Source organism: Notolabrus celidotus, chromosome 21, assembly GCF_009762535.1.
Source record: "Notolabrus celidotus isolate fNotCel1 chromosome 21, fNotCel1.pri, whole genome shotgun sequence".
NCBI lineage: Eukaryota > Metazoa > Chordata > Actinopteri > Labriformes > Labridae > Notolabrus > Notolabrus celidotus.
Window position 1 is genome coordinate 12,059,635 of NC_048292.1, and position 23,170 is coordinate 12,082,804.

The window sequence follows — 23,170 nt, forward strand, 5'->3', positions numbered from 1 at the left end:
GAAGCTTTACACAACTTTATTGAAGATTGTGTATAAATACACATGCACATTTCAAATGTAAACCCAAGTGAACTCAAGTGCAGCCAAACCTGGAAACCCCCGTTATGTCATCATGCAAGGATGTCTGGATTATTTTTACAAAAAAAGTCCCAAAACAACAGAATCATCCTTCTTTTAAAAATATTCCCTCCCTGACAAGAGCACAGGCAAGACTTTGCAAACTAGTGTTTATGTGTGGACTTGAGCCACACGACGCAACCCCCCCCCCCCACCCCACCCCACCCGACCCGACACCCCAGCCCCTCCCACTTGGACATTTCAGGTCTTGCAAAGTCTTAAATATATTGTCTGTTTATTATTAAATGCTTACATATAAATAAATAAACTTTATCAAATGTGCACTCACAGAGTGAACTCTTATGTACAGTATTGTATAAGCCTATAGTAGCAATCACATCTCACTCAGTCAGGTTTGGGGGTGAGTCGCCCAAAAAGCAAGGCAGCGCTGAGGCGGTGAAGCCCGCTGAAAGTCAAAAGCACAGAGATGCTCATAAAAGGCATGGTACACATCGAATATTCTGAGGCAACAACAGCTGCGCTAATGCTGTTTACAATGGAAAGAACAGGTAGAAAAAGAAAGCATAACACTCCACCATGGAGAATAGAGTTTTATCATGAGTTACATCGACCCTGCAACAATGTGCCACAAAATATTTTCACTGTATCATGATCCCAAAAGCTGAACGGCCTTTTAGGCGGACTCACCCCGTAGTTTTTTTGTTTTGTCCCTCCCCATCCTCAAAGCTCAGGACCACAAAGAAACATATTTCCCACCCCCTCCCCCCCCTCCAGTAAGGGACGCATTCAGCAGTACCCATGATTTCATACAGCTAATATCAAAGGCGAAAGACCCTTTACCATCACATTCAACTAAACCAGGAAAAGGATGAAAACAAAAGAAAATAAAAGCTAATCTGGCCCTATTAAGAATCAAAAAGGCATCAACCACATACATCTGGTCAGTGTTCATTCCATTCAGCATACATTCTGGCCCTCCTGTGGGTTCAAATGAACTGTCTCTGATGTCACGAGCAGAAAAAAAAAATGGACATTCGTACGCAAGGATTTTGGTGTGTGTGAAAGGGGGGGCCGTGAGAGAAAAGACGGGGGTGATCATCATGTGCAAAGAAAAGGCGACTGGTCTGAGATTAAGAGTTTAAGGCTGCGGTGATGCAAACAAGAGATGACACATCTGATGTCAGCGGAATCACCCATGTTTCTAATCTCACAGCGCCTCGAAGATGAGGAGGAGACAGAGAGCGTGGAGGCATGTTTAAAGCTTTTAAACGCCAGCGATGAAGAACTCAAGATGGGAGGGTGGAAGAGGAGACGTGGCGTAAGGGTTTGTGAGCGAACGTGAAAACGGATACTTGTCGCCATCCGTCGTGCACACTCTGATTAAGAGGGAGTGCAGCTGGATTTGAACATTTTTAGAACATAATCTGAAGTTAGGATTTTTTTGCACAGTGGCTGAATAAAGGCCAAATTCCACCAGGTCCGTCTCAGGTCCGTCTCAGATCCGTCACGGCAACTGATCTGATAGGTTTCTATTCGAGTCAATCTGTTAACTTCCACTGGATCCGCTCCGTTGCGTTCCGGCTGCGTCTCTGATCTGGCAGGTCTGAACGCAACGGACTTCTATTTTTGCCGGATGCCGGAGCACGACGCATCAATCTCAACAGAGCAGATGGAACGCGACAGGAAGTCAGGCACCAAAACAAAATAAAAACCTGGTTAATTTTCAGAATAAAACACTCTGTGTTATCACCAGATCATTTTTAGCTTAACTATGACAAAAAAAATGTCATTTCAACCGTAGGCAGGCCTGGAGTCAACCAGACAGAGGTTTTCAGAGGACCATAAAGACAACATGGATGAGGAGAGGAGGAGGAGAATCCTTGTTTCAGTGATTGCCGTGGGAAAACCTCGGTTACTTGACTCCAGTTGTCCGGCACTCCTGCTCCGTTCAGAAACGCAACCAGTGGGTGTTGACGAAGAGAGAGCACGGAGCTGGACCGCAGCGGATCGGAGACAGACCAGTACACGGATCTGGTGGAAGTCCCGTGTAACTTCTTGATTTAGATTTATATAGGAAAGAAAAAGAAATGATCAACAGAGAGAACCAGAGAGAGGCAGCAGAAGAAGCAGGAGCTTAAATCGCTGAGGTTCATGCCATTACTCTAATAAACAGTCTAAAAAAATGCAAGATCACAACAGCAGCAGCAGCAGCAGCAATACAAAGCTAAGGAGTTAGGCTGTTTATAACACCACACGACTATGAGCATCGTTTCGCGACGTTCAGTCTGGACTGCAGACGCGTCTCACCACTGGCCCGCTGAAGGCGTCTTCCTAAGCTTCATGTGAGAAAACCCTCAGAGAGGAAACCTCGTTAATAATTGCAGTTTGCCTGGCAACAACACATAAAAAAAAAAGTGGATGGTTGGTGATTGTGCAAGTTCAAAACGTTTCAGCGCATCATGGGAACCTGATATAGTTCAGTGTTAAAAATATTTACAAGTTTCTAAATGATAAAACGATATGCTGACGATGATCGGTCTCAAAAAGGATATAAAAAAAACGACAGATGAACACAGAAAGCTAGAGGGTGATTTCCCCAAACTCAAAATCATTCCCCCGGTGTTTTTCAGTGTTCAGTCTTTTCTGAGAGCAGGTGAGCAAATCCTAAACAAATGGACGTGGCGACACACTTACACACTTGACACACACACACACACACACCCACACAGTGATCCAACCACAGAGGAGGGCCCTGATTCTTAGAGTTTGCGCACTCCCGGCCGCTCCTCACCCTGTCAGCTGTTCTCCCCAGCAGTGACTCCGCCTGTCGAGCGGTCAGGTCCGAGCCACTGGGTGGGACCGGTGGCGCCCGCTGCCATGCTGTGTGTCCATATGGCTTTGGCTGGAAAGATCCTAGTCTCTCTCTCTCCATTTATTTCTGTCCCTGTTTTCCCTCAATTGGTTTTCATAGGGACGTCTCGATTTGGCGCCTGCTCCTCCTCCTCCTCTTCCTCCTCCTCTTCTTCTTCTTCCTCTTCCTCCTCCTGCTCCTGCTCCTGCTGCTCGTTGTCGTTCTTCCTGCGACGGTTCTCGTTCAGGTCCTCCTCGTCGCTCTGAGCTGCAGCGGCGCCGGCAGCGGCGGAGGCAGCACCCTGAGAGGAGGAGGAGGAGGCGGCAGCCGCCTTTCTCTCCTGCCTTTCATCGCCGTCGTTTTCCTCTTCCTCTCCTTCCTCCTCCTCTTCATCCTCCTCCTCTTCCTCGCGGTCCAAAGCGAAGTAGCCGGTGCCTTTCACTGTATCCTGACGCTGGTAGAACAGCACATAGCCTGCTTTGGACTAAAAGAAAAAGAACCATGAATACACGATACAAACCTAACGTAGTGTGCCCTCAATGAGTCAAACTGGTTCAACGATTACTGACTAATCCATCTGTTGATACTCTGATTGTTTGATTTTGTCAAAATGACTCATCCACACATATTTCTATCCTACTGTGGTAATTATTCAGGAGAGCATCTAATGTCTGATTATTTCTCCACTGTTATTGTTTAAAGAAAAATATTTCAGCAACACGTCTCAAAACAGTTGTGATAGGGACAACAAAACCCTGAAAATGATGTGTAATGCTAAAAAAAAACACACAAGGGAACATTCCCAGCTAATTACATTCATTTTCAACAGGTTAGAAGAATGACTGAGTGTAAAAAGGACACTCCTGAGAGGCTGACACTCTCAGAGGTATGGATGGGAAGAGATTAAATGCTCTGTGAGAGACTGAGTGAGCATATAATTGAACAATGTTAGAATAATGTTCATCAGTTTAAACATGCAAAGAATGAATGGATTTCCTTGTCTACAACACATGTCATTAACATATTTAGATAATTTTCTTAATTTATTCTATTTTAGGTTGTTTTTATGTACAACACTTTGTGTTACAATGTCATTTTATGAAAAGTGCTTTATAAATAAATCATGAGGCAAATCCATTTCATACCACTCGATTTTGATACTTGAAGCTGATATGCATGAGAAATACGCATCAATATTGTCAGTAGTCTCTTTCTGACATTAGTAAATAAATAAAATCTGACTCTTTTTTCCTAAAACACTATCACATTTCTTTTTTTAACTATTCAAAACAATATAGTGCAGGTTAGACTTTACACTGTTTAATGACAAGTTGTGCAGCCCATCTGACTGCTGATGACATTATAATGCATATTACATTATATTATATAATTATCTTGCTATATTATATTATGTTATATCACATTATCATTGTTAACTACAAGTTATGGTCATATTATATGCCCATACTTATTTATTATAGTGCTTAATGTGTCATTACCAACCATAATCACAACATGTCAACCTGTCACTACTGAAACATTTTTAATACTGCCTTTAATTACTGCTATTTAACCCATTTGTAACATTTGTATTTATCTAAATTCCATTTGTAACATTGTAAATATCTAAATTCCATTTGTAACATTGTATATATCTAAATTGTATTCTTTCTTTATTTATCTAATTTTATTTTTACTTATCTTATTTTACTAATTGGAACCTTTTCTTGATTGCACTTATGTCTGGGTTACTGCAACAATGGAATGTCCCCCCTGGGATCAATAAAGTAATATCTTATCTAATCTTATCTTACATGTCTGTGGTTGTATTTACAGTGATTTCAAAAGTACACAATTCAATTATGAAATAAATGTGAGTGTCAGTTGTGCTTATTCATTCCCTTATTCTGCATTTTTTTAACATTTTCTTCAATGACTCTTCACACTTTTCCAAACAGCAGAAGGTGCCGGCTGCATCAGTCGTGACTCTACGGTGAGAACCTGACAGAAACACTTTATAAGCTCCGTTTTTTGGTCTATGTTAGGTCAAGTCATCAGTGGGTGGAGAGGTGTTAAAGCCTTTACTCCCTCCATACTCCTGACAGTTAACACAACTTAATGAGACTCCACGTTGTTTGAGTGTGAGCTCTCTGAGCTGTTCACATGTTCAGATTGTTTTTTATAAAGAACAGCACAAAGTGATGACAAATCAAGAAAACTGAGTCCTCATCTGCAGAGTTTGATGTTTAAGAAAATACAGACTGTTGAATAATGTACAAAATAATTCTGCTGTCGTGACAACATCGCAGCTTGTTTTTCTGCTAAAAGGACACTCACCACTATTTGATCTTCGTTGGCAGGAGCCACGCTGCTGTCATCAAAATTGTACCACTTTCCATCATCTTTGTTCTTGGCGTAAGCAGTGTCTGCGCAGGAGATAAACAGATTAGCAGATATTATAGTATAATACAGGTGTTCTGCCACCCATATGGTCAGTCAAACACTAACAAAGAAAACACACACACTCCCACACACACAATCTGGTGCGTATGGATACCAGCCTAACATCTGTGCACCTGAAAAAGTGACTTCATTACTGCTGTGTGTCCTTCCTTGGATGGACAGATCTGCCCATCACACACACACTCCTGTCCCTGTCAGCTCTTGTTGGAGACTACATGCTCTAAAGTCTGATAACTCGAACACAAGCATATGTTTGGCAGCAATTATAGCAGAATGACCGTGCAAAATGTAGCGAACCCCTGCTGTAGTGCCTGTGGTGAGCCTGAGAGTGAAACAAAGCTCTGCTTGATGAGGACCATCAAACACCTGTCAGGACTGATGATAACATGAAGCTTGTTAGCTGCTGCAATCTCTGTTTAAAGTGCTTAATAACACTGAAGATGCACAGTATGTTTCTGTGTTATGCACAAAAGGGACACACGGCTACGATATGATCGGATTATTGAGTGAGAGTGCCACTGAGGGGCAGCAGAAATAAAATCAAAAGTTAAAACTGCTCTGTGCTGTGTGGTGAATCTTACAGTGGCCTCCACCCATCCCGCCGTAGTGGTTGGACACAGCGATGAGGTCATAGTGGCATGGCCCGGCGTTGGGGTTGATCAGGAACTCAGACATGTCCAGATCTCTGCAGGTAACACATCATACAAGTGGCTGTGAGTCAGCAGGTGTATAAGGAATAATACTAGTACACTTTATTTATACAGCACTTATAAAAACAGGCTACAAAGTGCTTTAAATGAAAAAAAGGAGGAAGAAAAGAAAATACAAAAAATAATAAAATAAATGTGAGGGATATAATGATTAAAAATTCTAAAATGAGAGTTAAGAGGAGCGAGTACATCACACATAAAGGAGAAATGGGAACGTGAGGGTAACTTTTCAATCTCGATGGAGGTGTGGGAGGATTTAAATGCCAAGAAATGGAAGTCAACGAACTCCCCGTCATGAAGAGAGTACAATTGGAAGTGGGGTGTGGGACACAGAGAGCAAACCACTATCATGTGTTTTGGGATTGTTCAGAGATTGAAATTGACTGGAAGTCAATCAGAGATATCATTGAACAAGTTTTACAAATCAAGATTGATTTATGTTTTCAAGTATTGTATCTGGGTAAGATGCCACCTCAACTTCTCAGCTTTTCCAGAGTTCCAGAAGAAAAGCCATAACGACAAAGTGGTTATGTCAGGATTCACCTGCATTAGTAGACTGGTTTAATGTGATGCATGACATTTTGGTAATGGAAAAACTAACATTTACTCTGAGGCTCAAAAGTGATGGGTTGGATAAATGTTGGACAGGGTGGATTGAGTTTATTAATCCACATATAACGGATTTCAGGTAAAGATCTACAGCTGTACTGTAATTACCTTAGTTCACTGCTACACATGGACTGTTATGTTTTTTGTATTTTTGTGTCATCTTTGTTTTCTTTTGTGAAAAAAAGTACTCATTTGAGAATGTGCTGTATAAGTTTATCTTAACCTTAAATAAAAAGAAGATTGAAAAAAAAACCCAGTTAAAATGAGATGTCAAACAATAAATGAATAAATAAATGAAAAAAATTAGAAGGTGGAAAGGAAAACAAAGAGTTGAAAAGGCTAGCACCAACATTAGATAAAAAGAAAAAACAGAGGCAGAAGAAAAGGCGACTAAAGATAAAACATGTTAAAAAAGAGAATTTACAAATTGTTGTTTTTTAGTAGATTTATGCCACCAACTACAAATCTCTTCACCTTCAAAATCACACATGATTTTAGTTGAAACGTTACGATCAATCAATCTGTTGTTTGGTGAGTGAATGATACAATATAAATTAATAAAAAGCTTCATCCAACATCTGTTATATAATGTGATTTTCACTTCTTTCTAAAAAATATAAAGCCAAAAAAATTCAAGAACAATGTGTGCAATTTATTTTATAAATCTCAACAGATGGAAATTGTATTATGTGTTCGTAACGAAACCTTAAATCTGCATAAGAGTATTCATCTGCTGTGTATACAAATACTGCAGGTCTGCATATTCAGAATGTGGAGGAAGTAAATGGACACAGCAAAACAGAAACAATAGATGAAGTGCTGAAAATGCAGTGTTCCTCTGCAGTGATTTATTGCCTTTTCTGTGAGTGTGTGTAAGTGTGTAAGTGTGTAAGTGTGTAAGTGTGTTGAGGGGTTTGTAAGTGCGCACCTGAGTGGAAAATCAACAAGGGAGTCCAGTTTATCTCTCATATAACGGCTGTAGGAGAACCGTTTCAGGTGGACCACCAGCACGGGCGGCAGAGACCACAGGTCCAGCTTCTTTGTGGCCTGTTGGTGCTCCTTACAGCTTGGACAGTACCTGCAAGACAAATGCAAATCGACCTATGTGTGTTAGATATTTGGGTTGACTGCTAATGTAGCCGTTTGATTTGATGGTGTGTTTTTGGGGGAGTCTCACCATGGGTCCTCTGCTCCCAGTTTCTCCATGGTGGTGAAGAGCTCGATGCAGTCCTTCAGCTTGAAGAAAGCTTTCTTCTGAGGCTTGTACTCCATGCTCTCATGCTTGTGGAAATCCTGCTCAGTCACACACACACACACACATACACACAAAAACAAACAGATAAACACAAACAGCTGTTAGGAGACACTCCTAATAGCATTGTTGTGTCCCACTGGACGAGAATTGTATCGCTACTACCCTGACTTAAAACAAACAAGAGCATATTTGAGATTAAAGCTGCTTTATGTGAATTTAATGCACTCAAAATTCACGTTTCCACAAGTTAAAATGTGGGTTATGGGTAATTGAAATCCACTGAACACACCAAACAGAGCACTTTTAGCTAAATTCTTAGTATCATGTAGCAAAGAGGATGCAGTGACCTCTGCAGACATCTCATCAGTGACCCTCTGCTCTGGGAATGCTGCTACTGTCTGGGTCACATTTTGCAACATTTTGATGGTACACCGCCTCTCTAAGCACCCAGCAGTATGCATGTTAAGAAGCACCCCAGCTGCTCTGCTGCATTCATTCTGTTATTCTTCAACATCTTCAGCCCCTAATGCTTCCTTTACCTCCACAACAGTCTCATCAAAGTACTTCTTCTTGATCTCTGGTTCCCAGTCCAAGGAGAGATAAGAGCGATCTGTGAGAAGATGAAAAAGACCGTGATTACATAAATCTCAAGTTATCTCTGATGTTGCTATCATCGCTATTCAGTCGGGGCATTTCACAAGACAGGCGTTAATACCAGAGCTTAAAACTCGATTCATGTACTTTTCTGTGCTGACTCAAGTACAAGTTTGTCTGTAAGAGATGAACTAAATAATTTCTAAGCTCCCTCTAATTAAAAAAAGAGACATGACAGTGTCAGTGATTGGATACTTGTTCAGGTGTCCGTTAAGTTTGAGGAGTATAAATGAGGAACTACCGGTATTTTCATCTTAACTTGGACCCAGTTTATTTCCTGGTTCACTCAGGACCCTACCACTGAGTCGAAGGTGTCCCTCGTCGAAGCGGATCTGCCTGGTGTCCTCCTTGATGAGCGAGAAGTCTGTTTTTCCCATGTTATTGAACTGGAATGTAAAAAGTCTCTTTCTGTTGTGCCCCGGTGTCTGCTGGCCTTTGGTGGAGTTCTGTGGACCACCCACTCCGTTCTCCAGCTCGTTGTCTCCGCCCACAGAGTCCTCCGATTGGCTGTTGTCATTCTCGGACGGCAGCTCTTGATCCTGGCTGGACTCGTCGTCCTGCTCGTCTGTCTCCATCTCGCCTGAGGGAGGACAGAACAGATTGTGAAGCAGCATTTGAGTAAGGCATAACGGGTACACGTCTGATCTAAACGTGTGTGTGTAACAACGTTCGTGCACTCACTCGGTGACCCCTCCTCCAGCAGTCCGTTAGTGGCGTTTCCATTTACAGTGTGTTGTTTGGTTGGCTGCGTCTCTTCACAATCCTCCTCCTCCTCTTCCACTGAAGATCGCACAAACCGGCTGCAAACATATAACAGTCAAATGTATCAGCTGCAATCAAAGGTGTTGTGCATCACGCTGGTGTTAGTGATCAATAGAGTCTTTACCAGAGGCGCAGGAGGAGCATGTTGTAGAGCTTGTCTTCACTCAGGGTTCTGGGGACGGCGATGAGAAAGGGTTGTCCAAACAGCGGCGTGCTGCTGTGATTGTAGCCCGACTGCTTGTACTTTTCCCTCAAGTGCACCGGGATCACCACGTGGTCCGTGTCCTCCATCCTGTTCACCGCCAACTCGAACCTGCAGAGAGAAGAGCCGTCACTCAGACTGGACATGCTGGCAGAAAGTGAAAAGTAAGATCTTCAATATCAAGTTCCTACGGTGGCCCTGAAGGACAATTTTACAAAGTTGGTGAAGAATTTACATTTAAGAAAACAAATTTATTTTCTTTTTCCTTGCACTGTCATACATTTTCTGTAATGTTCTCAATGAATTTTTTCCATGTTTAATGAAAAACAAAATAAATAAAGTTCCAAAAAAAATAATGGATGTCAATTTGTTTCAGAAAAGGTAAAAGTGTTCCGTCGTTTGTAAAATTGTCTCATCGCTTGTAAATGTGTTTTTTTTATTTTGTAAATTTGTTTTCTTAAATGTAAATTTGTTTTGTTCTTGGTAAAGGTGTTTTATGTTATTTTGTTTTATAAAATGTTGAAATGTTTTCAAAAATGTAAATTTGTCTCCAACTTTGTAAAAGTGTTTCATCTTTTGTAAACTTGTTCTGTCCTTCAGGGCCACCATAAGTTCCTGCATGTTTACATCGTCGGCGACACTCACACATAGATGTCGTCTCTCTCCATGATGCTGCTGAGGTTTTCGTTGGTGGCGAAGATCCGGTGGAAGCGGTGGTTGTAGATGTCGGTTACAATCATCTGGAGGGAAAATAAGAAAGTAGTCAGAAGATTTTTAGAATATGAGGCTGAGTATGAGACACATGAATCCACTCCTGCAGTAATTAAGCGGACTGGTGTAGCAGAATAAAGACTTCAGACAGAAAAGAAAAAAAACTTGTTTACTATAAACTTTGCTTTCATTGAATCCACTTTTGGTGTTCTCACAGAGCTTTTTATGGTTCCTTTGTTCTAAAAAGTATAACGTTTTTGTCCCAGCTGCTGAAGCCGTGTGCACAGGGACAGTTTTAAAGGCTACAAAAGCTATTTTGGTTTGTGCTGCGTGAGGAGATGTCAGCATTATCGTGTGATTCTGCACAGAGTAGAGCTGACTGTGATGTTCCTACCTTCTCGGCATGCACCCCCGACAGGTTGGAGAGGGAGGTACACAGGTCAGAGATGTAGCCCACCTTTGGCACTGTCAGCTTATACTGAAATATAAACACATCCCTGTCAAACCACTGCCCCTTTACATAAATGCAGTTACGGGCTTCAGGCAGCGAGCATCACCTGTGTGGGTTTGGCTAGAGCGTCCAGTCGGACCAGGTAGACCTCCAGCGTCCGCTCCTTCTTCATGGGAAGGGGCAGAGTCAAGTAGCAGAAAGGGTCGAAGGTCACGGAAACCTTGGAGCACACAGGACACACCAGGGTGGACTTGAAAAGGCCGTGGAAGATGTCCACGATGATGGAGTCGTTTCTCTTGATGTGGTTCTCCCACGCCTCCTCCGCCACCACCTGAGAAAATAAATAAATAAATGACAATAAAATAAAAATAAATAAATAAAAATAATAATAAAAGCTGTTATTAATTAATAAAAATTAACAAAAAATTTGAAAAAGAATTATGTTTTGAAAAAAAAAATTGTCTTTATGTAGAGGGGAATTACCTAGCAAATAATAAGTTAAAGATTGTATAAATATGTGAACATTTTTGAGACTACACTTGGAAAGCTCCCTAAACTTAAAGATCTGAAACAATCAAATGAATAAATGAATAAATACATAAATAAATACATAAATAAATAAGCTATAATCATCTTCTGTAATTTCTCAATATCTTACTTTATCAGGCCTGCCGTTTGCGTCCTTCAGCTGGATGTAAGGCTTCTTCCGGATGCGATTCAAGTCCTCATGGAGACCGTCCAATAGAAAGGCCAGCAGCTCATGAGAGTCCTGCTGTTGGTAGCCCGAAAACTGGGGGGCGAAACGGCCCACCTGTGTCTGAGAAGGGAGAACAAATGCTTTTAAGAATGACAGAAGGGGCGCTGGTGGCCTAGAGGTCTCAGCACCCTATGTATAGAGGCTTCAGTCCTCGTCGTTGGTTCGACTCCCGGCCGGTCGACCATTTACTGCATGTCTTCCCCCACTCTCTACTCCCCACATTTCCTGTCTCTCTCCAGCTTTCCCATCCAATAAAGGCAAAAATGCCCAAAAGTATATGAAAATTTAAAAAATGACAGAAAAAGAGGGAAAAATGTTTAACACCTCAGGTGCATGCTTGATCATCCTCTCTTTCTTTACACTTTTTCCTCACACACTTAAAGATTTAGTTCCTACAGAGCTGCCAGTGAAGAATTCATTCTGAAACTCTTTTATATACCTGAAGATCTTAAGCAAGCTGTACACTGTTATCCTGTGCTATTCTTCATCTGCTCATTTACTTCTTACTTGTTTGTATTTTCAAGGTCGTAGTGATAGTGTTGTTTATAATCCACTGATATCAGTGTTTGGTGTCCTTTGAAAGATAACAACGACTGTGACTGACACAATGATAGCACTTTTACACATCCTCTCTTCCAAAGATCTTTAAACGACACACTGTTTTTTGTAAAATATACAAAACTGTTTAAGGAATCTTTCCTCCTGAAGTGTCTCCAGGTGGTTACCTTGAAAGGCCTTGGAGTTACATAGCTGTATTTGCCCGACCACAGCTGTTTGATAAGCTCTGCATAGGCTCGGGCGATTTCCCCCTTCATGCCCAGCGGGTTGTCCTCGTTCAGCTCCTCCGTGTACTTGTCTTTGAGGAAGTAGTCCGTCAGTGGGGGGATATTGCTTAAACACTGAGGGGGGTGGAAACGCAGAAGAGGGCACTTATCATCAGAGGATGGATTTAGACTCTTTAGACTCACGCTCCCATGCAGCGACGCAATACTAGACTAACTTTGCATACTTTCACAGACCGTGCAGACGACCTGAAGGCGTGTTGTTACCTGCACTGCAGAGTTCATGAAACAGGTGTTGCCCAGGTTGGAGAGTCCACAGAGGCCCGAGCGCTCGCTCTGCCTGCTCTGGTCTGAGTAGTCATAGCTGTTGCTGTAGGGGTGGTAGGACGGGAGACTGTAGCTTGAATTCTTCACACTGTTCAGCAAACAAAGAAGTGAAATGATGAATAACACACGTTAAAAAGAGTTTGTGAAAGTGCTGCAAGCAAAGAAAAGGTCAAAAGTCCCAAAGCAGCAAAATATAACACTACTACATCTGTTTTAAGTCTATTAAGTTGTTATTACATGTAATAACAGATACACAATCCTCTTCAATCAACTACAATCAAAACCTTTGAAACCCTACAAATTAAGACCTCCTCAAGCCACCTAAACAATCCCACATGGCTCCAGGTTAAGCTAAGGATCAATCAGCAGACCTCTGAGAGGGCTGTAAAGACGTATTGGTGGTTTCAGGCTCCCACTGGTCGAGCGAAACAGCTGTAGTGATGGTGGTGGAGGCGGTGGCCTCGCAGTTCAGCACCCGGTGGTCCACCCTCCTGCTGTCCAGCTCCACCGCCTCGGACCTCAGGCACCACCAGCAACACAAGAGCATGACATCTCAGCCCCGCCCCGGCCCGTGCCGGCCCACATGTCCGCACGAAACTCAACGTCCGGCAGTTTCAGCAGCGTGGCTCGGGTTCGGCTCGGGGTCAGGCGCGCTTAGTAAAGTCTGCTTTGTAGAGGGCATGTAAGGAAAAAGTCCAGCTCCGGGTCTTACTGTTGGCCTCAGCTCAACCCGGCGCAGCTCCAGTACTAGTTTGGATGCAGTCCCATCCAAGTTGAGGGCCTAAATCTGACTTTCAAGTCCAGCACAGGCCACAGACCGAACTACAGGACGCATAAACACAGGAACACAAACACATTCCTATTTCCTGCAGCTAACTAAGCAGCTCCCCTCTTCTCTTCTCCCCCCTTCTTCTTCTTTTTCGAGCTTGACCGCCTGTCATCTTGTTATCCTCTCTGCTTTGTATCCCTTCCCCCTGTCCTGTCCTGTCCTGTCCCGTCCCGTCCTGTCCTGTCCTCTGGTCTTCCGCTCCTCCCTCTGGCCTGCCTGCTGCTCACTGCCGCTCTACGGCTACCGGCAGATATTTATAGCAGCATCAGCAGCAGCAGCAGCAGCAAGGATGCTCAAGACTACTGCTATCCAAGCTAGAGGTGCACAGAGAAAGAGAGAGAGGGAGGGGAGGGGAGGAGGGAGAGGCAGAGAGAATGAGGGGGGAGGGGCGGACAGTACAAGGGGGAAGTGGTGGCGTGGGGAAGGGGGGGCTGACAGAAGAGAAATTAGATGGGGATGGAGGGAGCAGCTGATCCACTGCATCCAGCTGAGGCTGCAGTATTCACAGGCCTGACTATCTCTCAGTATCTCTCGCCCTCCTCTCTCATCCACAGATATAGACACACATTAACACCTTCACTCATGCCGACACACCATTTATCCCCTTTCTCCACACATGATTGCGCCTTCTGACTCGACGCACTAACACACAAGTTCCCGCTCCCTGCCTGTTACATTTTACACCCCTCCTAAAGTGAATGCACACAATCCGACACTCCCACTTTCGTCCTTCTTTAATATGCAATGCCTGTTCTTCTTCCGCGAGCGTTTAAAGGGGAAGGTCTAATTAAATAACCTGAAGTACGGAGCGGTTTCATGGCAGGGCCGGTAAGTGTGCAACGCAGGCTGGGCGATGAGAGGAGCGAGAGGTAATGAAATGTATTCTGAAGGTCACTTAGACTGCAGAACGTGCGCATCGCGATGAGCTCAGGGGAGAGGTAGAGAGGGGAGGTAAAGAGACAGAGAGACAAAGAGAGAGAGGGAGGGAGAGTGCCTGCTTGAATCGGGGAACAGCGCCTTGTGGGACAGTGACACTTGCTGCTGCTGCTGCTGCTGCTACCGACGCTAGATGGACCGGGGCAGAAACCGCACATTGAAAAAGAGAAGTATTATGTAATGCAGGAACACTTCATATGGGGAGAAAAAAGAGGCCCCATGCATAATTCAGAGGAAACGACAGCGCTGGCACCACAGTGAATCAGGGACTGGAGAGCTGCTGGGGAGTGGAGATCCAATTTCCTGAAGTCACCCACTCTGCTTTCTACATATGTGCGGACAAAAGATGCCGCTGTTATCAAAAAACACATCTTGAAATGATATTTAACTACTCTCCTCTCAGAGTTTCTCCTTCCAGAAAACGAGTGTAGGAAGATCGCCTAACTTCACTTCAACACCCTCTTTTTGTCAGTATTGATTTTTAAGGGGTGGTCAAAGCTCGTGGCTATAATTCTGCATCACAAAAGCGTTTAAAAAATGCAATGCAGGGTAGCTGTATCTGAGACGCATACACACACAGGATACACTCAAGCATGCAGTAAATCACACGCAGAAGCTGGAAGGAGGGGGGACACAGACAGAGGGGAAAGCTTCACCCACAGTTCAGCAGTGCTCTCTAGCAGAGGCCTGGTGGAGCCGCTGGGTACCGCTTCTTCAGCAGGAAACTGTCGCTTTATGTTACATTTACAATTCAAGGAAAACTCACAGTTGCCGATAAGACAGCAGTGTTTAATTTTGTGTTGTAAGAAATCTATTGGGATAAAAAATTAGGGGTGTAACGATTCATCCACTACATTGATCTGTGCTCGGCAAGTTGGCCTTCCGGACGACATATATCAATCTAACATCGATTGTATCGATACTAGGAAATAACCATAGACTGTATAAAATATGGACGTAGTATTCGTGATGTCACCCATCTGTTCCTGAGCGCTGTTTTGAAGCCAATCGACAGCAGCAGCCATATTGGAAATGCGGACCTCAACCAGGCAGAGTGACGTAAAGAGGCGTCGTTTGAGCCTCTTAGCCAACAGCTATGTGTTCCCGTCCGGGAGTCAAGTCAGTCATGTCCTTATTTGGGCAAAAACTAGTAAACTTAATATCATCTGAACCGTTGTGTTAGAAACAAAATTCCCCCGCTGTACAGTGTGTGCCAATAGAGAAATTAGCTACGTAGAGCCAAGCCTGTAAACATGTTTATTAATGCTGCAGAGAGCGTCTTTTTTGAATTGGTGTCTATGTGGTTTTGTGTGTTTCTGCAAGACAGCCTCAAGTGGATTCTTGATGAACTGCAGTTTATAACACTTAGGCATGGGCTTCATAGTTTGAGACCGGACGTTGCAGCTTGGAAATAAAGCATTGGATTTAAGCACAGCAGACTTTATATGGATGTGGTTTTTTTTGCACTTTTAACGATAAAGACGTTCAACGTTACTCAATTCAGGCTGCCTGTCTGTGACGTCATCGCCACCTGCCAGCAGACAACAAAACATGGCATAGAGGATGGCAGAGGAGAAGCCAGTGATGCGAGAAATTATCAAGCCACCATTGCAGCCCAGCGTGTGGAAACACTTTGACTTTTGCAAAGACGGAGATATTCTAAATAAGTCACTCGCTGTTTGTAGGATATGTTAAGGTTAAGTTAAGTACCACGGCAACACGACAAATCTATCCAACAAGGCCAAAACTCATCTCGGGCGAAAACATCAACAGGAATCTAGGACTGTCCAGTATCAAGGTATTTATTTCACAGTCACACTGGTAGAGTTTTTGGCTAAAAAGTTACTGAATCGATTTCAAGTCACTGAATCGTTTCGGATGGTATCGTTCTAAATGAACCAATATTGTCCTTTAATCGTATAGGCAACCACGAATCGTGATACGAATCGAATCATTGTTAAAAAGAATCGTTACACCCCTAATCAAAATCAAGATTTGTATGAATCGAGTTTGCATCACGTAACACAAAACGGCCTATTGTGTAGGGATAGTAAATCGCACAAACCAAAACCGGTCTCTCTTAGCCAATAAAATGCAAGAATGCATTCAAGAGCTGTGAAGAACTCACGTCACTCTACCTGCTCGCTGACACACGGAGCAGCATGATCTTTCTTTTGGTGTTAAGCAAATGGATACATCTCATCCCGTTTTGATCATGACACTGTGAAACTTCTACTAAACAAAAACAGCTCTGACCCCTTTGATAATGACAAACAGGTGCAACACAGGTGACACGTGTGTCTGGTTTTTATGGCTTCTTAAAATACAGAACCAGTCCCTCTTAAGGAATAAAATTAAACCTCACTGTCCTCTAGTTCTTCAATACTTCATCCAAGTGCAACATTTGACTCAACTGGCCCAGGGGTGTTAATGGGGCCAACAGGGCTTCATAGCCAGCCTCAAGTTGTAGCACTTCTGTATTGGCATATGACTCTGTTAAAACACCTGCATCGAACCCATAGACTGTATAAAATATGGACGTAGTATCCGTGACGTCACCCATCTGTTTCTGAAGCGCTGTTTTGAGGCCAATCGGCGGCGGCAGCCATATTGCTGCTGTCGAGCGATTGTAAGGTAAAGAGGCTTTCCGGTACACCTGGAGCCAGCCTCAAGCGGATCTTCAATGAACTGCAGTTTTAAGCACTTCCGCATTGGAGTCATATTTTTAGACCGGAGGTTGCAGCTTGATCGTACCCTATCGTACCATATTGCATCTTACGTACCATACTGTATTGTACTGTACCGTATTGTACCGTATTGTACCATATCGTATTATATCGTGTAGTATCACAACGCTTCACATCAAATAGCTTCATATTGTATCTGCTCATCCTTGGCTCCATAAGTACTTGTACACTGCTGCGCTCATGACACACCGTCTTATATGTCAGTCTGAGTGTCACTGCTCATTGAATAACCTTTGAAGCCATAGAAATGACATCAAAAGTTCAATCATGAGAATATTCCTTTAACTCAAAGAAAACAAAGGTCATCAGGGCCACAAATAAATTCCCTACACTTTACCGTTTGAGTTTTTGTTGTTGTTGTTTTTAAATTGCATTTCGCAGAAGAGTAAGAGTAGTGGGTAAATCAATTAACACACTTAGCATAAATCATGCTGCCTTCTCCAGAGCTGTCAATCAGTGAGGAAGAAAATCTGTGAAATATTAACAAAGGCTGACTAAGGTACCCAGAGGCCCTGACGGGCCATTTATAGTGAACACTGCTGTCACTGAAGAATTTTCCAAAGAGATCAATCCCTGCTAAGTCCCTGCCCCCTCCCTGCTATCAGCTCTTACTGCTGAAATTGCATTAACATGGGATCACTTAAAGCTCCAAACCACAGCCACAGATAGATCTGTATTCGAACAAAGATGGATCAAATTCAAACTTGGGTTTGTTCATTCATTATGACGCCTTGTGTGTAGATTTTGGAGAAGGTAAAATGAAACTGTTGATATTTTCAAAGACTTTCATTGGCCAATTATTGATTTATTAGCTGTGAGATAGTTCGTGATGAGTGATTCTCCAGACTCTATCTCGGGCTGTTGGCATCCACACACACCCCCCTCGACTATTCAGCCCACTACTAAGCCTTACTTCCTGCTGTTGAAGCTGCTGTTATGATTGTTTGTGAGAGATGAAGGCGAGATCTTTGGCAAAGCAGAGAGATTGGAAGCACCAGATGACCTTCAAAAGATAAAGAATAGATTATGAGTTAGAGTAGAGGAAAAATAAGGAGCTGTTCAAGAAAGGTGCGCGAGTGTCCATTAAATCAAACTGGGATGAATTAAATCAAATAGAGGAATATGTCAGCAACAAAAGGTCAAGCAGAGGAGGTAGTCTGAGGGAAAGTCGTAGAGAGAGGGTGTTTTTAAAGAGGATGAGGTGCTGAAGTGACACAGCGGTAGAAATAACTGTTGCACAATTTAAGTTTTCAAAAGATGAGGAATTCAATAAGCTCAGGATCATGTTCGAACAAGGAATACTGGAAGTGTAGCACAGTGGACTAAGTAGACAAGAAAAAGTATGTGAACCCTTTGGAATTACCTGGATTTCGGCATAAATTGGTCATAAAATATGATCTGATCTTCATATGAGACCAAACTATAGACAAACACAGTCTGCTTAAACTAATACCACAAAAAAATGATGTGTTTTCATGTTTTTATTGACCACACCATGTAAACATTCACAGTGCAGGGTGGGAAAAGTATGTGAACCCCTCGGCTAATGTCTTCTATAAGAGATCATTGGAATCTGAAGTCTGCCCACCTGGTGTCCAATCAATAAGAAGAGATTGGTGTTGTTGGTTAAAGCTGACCTGCGCTATAAAAAACACATACCAGTTTTGAGTTAGCTATTTTCTTTTTTTTTTTTTTAAGTTATATTTTTGGGCTTTTTGCCTTTATTTGATAGGACAGCTGAAGAGAGACGGGGAGTAGAAAGTGGGGGAAGACATGCAGTAAATGGTCGACCGGCCGGGAATCGAACCGGCGACCCCTGCGACAAGGACTGTAGCCTCTGTATGTGGGGCGCTTAGACCCCTAGACCACCAGCACCCCGAGTTAGCTATTTTCAAGAACTATTGCCTGGTTTTAACCATGCCTCGCCAAAAAGCTCTCAGAAGACCCATGATTAAGAATTGTTGACTTTCATAAAGCTGGAAAGGGTTACAGAAGTATTTCTGAAAGCCTTCATGTTTATCATCTACAGTGAGACAAATGATCTATAAATGGAGACAGTTCAGCACTGTTACTACTCTCCCTAGGAGTGGCCGTCCGGTAAAGACGACTGCAAGAGCACAGCGCAGAATGCTCAATGAGGTGAAGACGAATCCTAGAGTGTTAAAGACTAACACAAATCTCTGGCAACATGCTAACATCTCTGTCGACAAATCTACGATATGTGAAACACTGAACAAGAATGGAGTTCATGCGAGGATGCCACGGAGGAAGCCGTTTGAAGCTTGCAAAACAGCACCTGGATGTTCCACAGCACTACTGGCAAAATATTCTGTGGACAGATGAAACCAAAGTTGAGTTGTTTGGAAGGAACACACAACTACAGCACAGCAACATGAAAACCTTATCCAAACTGTGAAGTATGGTGGCAGGGGCATCATGGTTTGGGGCTGCTTTGCTGCCTCAGGGCCTGGACAGATTGCTTATCATCGATGGACAATAAATTCCCAAGTTTATCAAGACATTTTGCAGGAGAACTTAAAGCCATCGATCCGTCAATTGATGCTCTACAGAAGATGGGTGATGCAACAGGACAATGACCCAAAGCACAGAAGTAAACCAACATCAGAATGGCTTTAACAAAATACACCTTCTTGAGTGGCTCTGTCAGAGTCTTGACCTCAACCTGATTGAGATGCTGTGGCGTGACCTAACAAGAGCGATTCACACCAGACAAGAAATGTTTGGTTGAGGTTTTTGCTACCAAAGGAGGATCTACCAGTTATTAAATCCAAGGGTTCACATACTTCTTCCACCCTGCAATGTGAAAAAAAAACTATATATTTTTTTTGTGGTATTAGTTTAAGCAGACTGTGTTTGTCTATTGTTGGGACTTAAGGTACATTTCAACCAAGATTTCCGGGGTCTTTTAGCCCCCAGAACCACATTCCCTGGAACTAAAAGGTTCCTGCGCCCCCATTGTTGTGTGCGTTTCGACTGCGGGCTGAAGTCCCGGGTTGAATGTGCAAATCAGGCCAAATAATATTTTGAAAAAGAACTAAACTAGTATGCATTCCCAGGAACTCCCTCTGTGTTTCAACAACTGTGTAAACTCCACAAACACCGTCACATTCAACTGAAAGTCCCAGGACCTTTGAAAAGTACTACCCCGCCCCCCAAGCAGGAGCTTTTCAGGGGGGAGATTATCTACCCTGAACTAAATTAAGACCCTGGTTCCTCTGGTCGAAACGCACGTAGTTCAGGGGTAAAGTCCCTGTGGTGGAAAAACGCCTATAGATGAAGATCAGAGCACATTATACGACCAATTTATGCAGAAATCCCGGTATTCCAAAGGGTCCACATACTGTATGTTATCTTCTGTGTGGGGGGTATTGCTTTCTAAATCTGTGGTAACTTTGCACATCTGTCCTACATTCAACAAGGCAATAAAAGCAAGGTGATGTGCTGTCACTCACTTTGGCGCCGTGGAGCCTCTGGGCCATGAGCCATCCTCATTCTTCTGCTCTATTACAAGAACCTGTGGGAGACGACAGAGAGAGAAGATGGTTCCATTGGCTTCTGGAGGGTTTAAGTTTTTACATCCTGTACCGCTGCAGATTGAAATGAAGGATGCTATGTGCACTTTAAAGAATGTCAGATTTTACTCCTGAGATTTCCAGAGTAAAAATGAGATCAGAGAACTCTGAACAAAAGGGGAGGTGTTTTTATTTTAACAGAACACACAAAATAATTGGATGTTTTAACATTCTGTGAATCTGTGTCATCGCCTGCTACCTGTTCCTGATTCAATATTTGTTACATTACTGGCTGTAGCTACTGTATCTCTAATGAGAACAGTGAGCATCTTATCCGCTGTGTCTCCTGGCAGGGATTTGTCCGAGGCTCCACAATCCTCTGGAACAGCTGCTGGGGAACAAGTCAGTGCTGCGATCTGAAGCCTGGAGGCTCATTGTGGGCAGGTGCTGAAATCAAACTGGGATTGCACAGAGACTGTCTGCTCTAATCGACTGCCAAGTGGATGCCAGGACATACTTGCCCAGTTTAAGCGGCTTACAAGGAGAGGTGGTTTTTCCTCCTGTGGCAGCACACACAGGGATGCTTTTAGATTTTTAAACTGTGTTACAGGAAAGTTTTACAGGACATGTTAGAGAATGAAAACCAAAGAAGGTCATCTTGAAATTTCTCAAATGTTTGAAGTAGCATGAGATAAGTTAGAGTGCCCTCTGCAGGTCATGTTGACCTGCTGGATGCATTATCAAACATTATCTGCAGCTCTGCTCTGCTGTGGCTTAAAAAGGCTGAGTTACAGAGAGCATGAATCAGGAAATACTGAGACACATCTCCCTGAGCTCAGAATATCTGTCCACAAAGAGAGCCATATTTGGACAGATTTGTCAAATACTTCAGATTTTTGTCTGACTCGAGGGAAAGAATCCAGCAGAGCGACTCAAATTGTGACAATTCCAGGTTGAACCACACAGTCCTTACCTGTCCTTGGTAGAGGCCGGCGTCTTGAATGGTGCTGTCGGGCTTGTTGAGAGGCTCGAAGGTGTTGCTCATGTACCTGTTCCACAGCCTGGTCTCCTTCTCATCAGCGATGCTGAACAGCTTCCTCATGTCCTTCTCTATCATGTCTGCAGCAAATACACAAATTAGAAATACATGAACTAATGAACACGCCCCATTGTTAAGTACTAACACTTAATCACAGAAAGGAACTTACAGCTGAATGTGTATGTTGTCATCTAAGCCAACTGTATAAGCTTGATAAGGGCTGAGTCATGTTGACAGAGGTACTATTAATAATCTTCTTACTAGTGTGGAGGGTCATTTGTTGTGATAAATAACAAGTCATGGTTTGTGAGATCATTACTGTGTTTGCTTGTAAATGATACATCTACTCAAGAATGACATGACAGCTACATGGAATCATTTCTTGAGATAGTGTGTGTGTATCAGTGTTGTAGTACCCGAGACCGGTCTTGGTCTCGGACTGGGCGGACTCCGTATTTTATATCAAGACCAGTCGAGACCACCACTGGTGCACTCTGTGTCCCTGTCATTACTGTGATAAGAGAAAAAACGAAACTTAAGGAGTCAAAAGAAAGGCAACAAAGGCAAAACCAAACGTTGTTTGTTGCTGTCAATAGTATTCAAAGCAAACTTAAATAAAATAAACAGAAGTCTTTTATTTTGTTTACTCTCATGATGACTTTTTATTGATATATATGGTCTTGGTCTTGTCTCGGTCTTGCCCTGCCTTGGTCTTGGTCTTGATTCGGTCTCGATCCCTAAATGTCTTGGTCTTGTCTTGGTCTCGGTGCACTCTGGTCTCGGACATGTCTTGGTCTCGGTTAATGTGGTCTTGACTACAACACTAGTGCGTATCCTTGAGTGTGCAAATACTCAAGTGTGGTTTCAATATGACTACTTTTCTGCTCCCAAACGTGTCAGAGCCTCCCTGACATTGAATCATAAATATCAAACATGTTTGATATTGGGGGGCTGGTGGTCTGCGGTCTAAAGGCTGAATTATACTTCTGCGTCGCCCCTACGCAGCAGAGGCTGACACGGACATGAGCATGTGCGTCAATGTGTCCGTGTCACGCAGCAATTCCCCGCCGAAACACTTGAGGGCAGTGTGGTCTCTCTGATAGCCGGTCACCTGCTTCCGGCACCTCTACGATCTCTGTTTACTTCCACAGCGATTCAGAGCGTGTTATGTTAATCTACAGCTGATACATGTTGCTGTTTATAATACAGACATGATTACATGAAGAATAGAGAGGAGGAGATGAAATACATGGCTGATGTGCGGTCAATGAGCGGGGATCCCGGAAGTGCTGTGAATGCGGGAAATACAAGCAGCTGAGCGGACCAATCACAGGGCTTGTGGTCCCAATCGATTCTCGTAGTTACATTTTGGAGGAGGCGCACATCAGCTCATTCGTAGGTATGGGAGCTACGCGGACCTCCGGCGTGGGCTACGCCGTTGATTTGAAGCAGAAGTATAAATCAGCCTTAAGTG

General features: G+C 43.2%; 1 protein-coding gene across 2 annotated transcripts in view; it reads right to left on the reverse strand.

Moving 5' to 3' along the window:
• The window catches only part of LOC117805042 (ubiquitin carboxyl-terminal hydrolase 15-like), a 31,912-nt gene continuing 8,742 nt past the window's right edge, over positions 1-23,170 (reverse strand). The window contains exons 5-22 of one of the 2 annotated variants that reach the window (XM_034673605.1): positions 21,631-21,776; positions 20,598-20,659; positions 18,038-18,127; positions 12,553-12,700; positions 12,229-12,402; positions 11,405-11,563; positions 10,853-11,077; positions 10,690-10,773; positions 10,230-10,324; positions 9,507-9,695; positions 9,302-9,420; positions 8,919-9,200; positions 8,506-8,576; positions 7,889-8,004; positions 7,640-7,789; positions 5,974-6,077; positions 5,267-5,355; positions 1-3,413 (exon numbers count right to left, since the gene is read on the reverse strand). In XM_034673605.1, coding sequence (XP_034529496.1) covers positions 3,033-3,413; positions 5,267-5,355; positions 5,974-6,077; positions 7,640-7,789; positions 7,889-8,004; positions 8,506-8,576; positions 8,919-9,200; positions 9,302-9,420; positions 9,507-9,695; positions 10,230-10,324; positions 10,690-10,773; positions 10,853-11,077; positions 11,405-11,563; positions 12,229-12,402; positions 12,553-12,700; positions 18,038-18,127; positions 20,598-20,659; positions 21,631-21,776 — 2,684 coding nt within the window. In that variant the 3' untranslated portion in view covers positions 1-3,032. The remainder of the gene's footprint in view (positions 3,414-5,266; positions 5,356-5,973; positions 6,078-7,639; positions 7,790-7,888; positions 8,005-8,505; positions 8,577-8,918; positions 9,201-9,301; positions 9,421-9,506; positions 9,696-10,229; positions 10,325-10,689; positions 10,774-10,852; positions 11,078-11,404; positions 11,564-12,228; positions 12,403-12,552; positions 12,701-18,037; positions 18,128-20,597; positions 20,660-21,630; positions 21,777-23,170) is intronic. The other variant, XM_034673606.1, reaches the window with a different exon arrangement.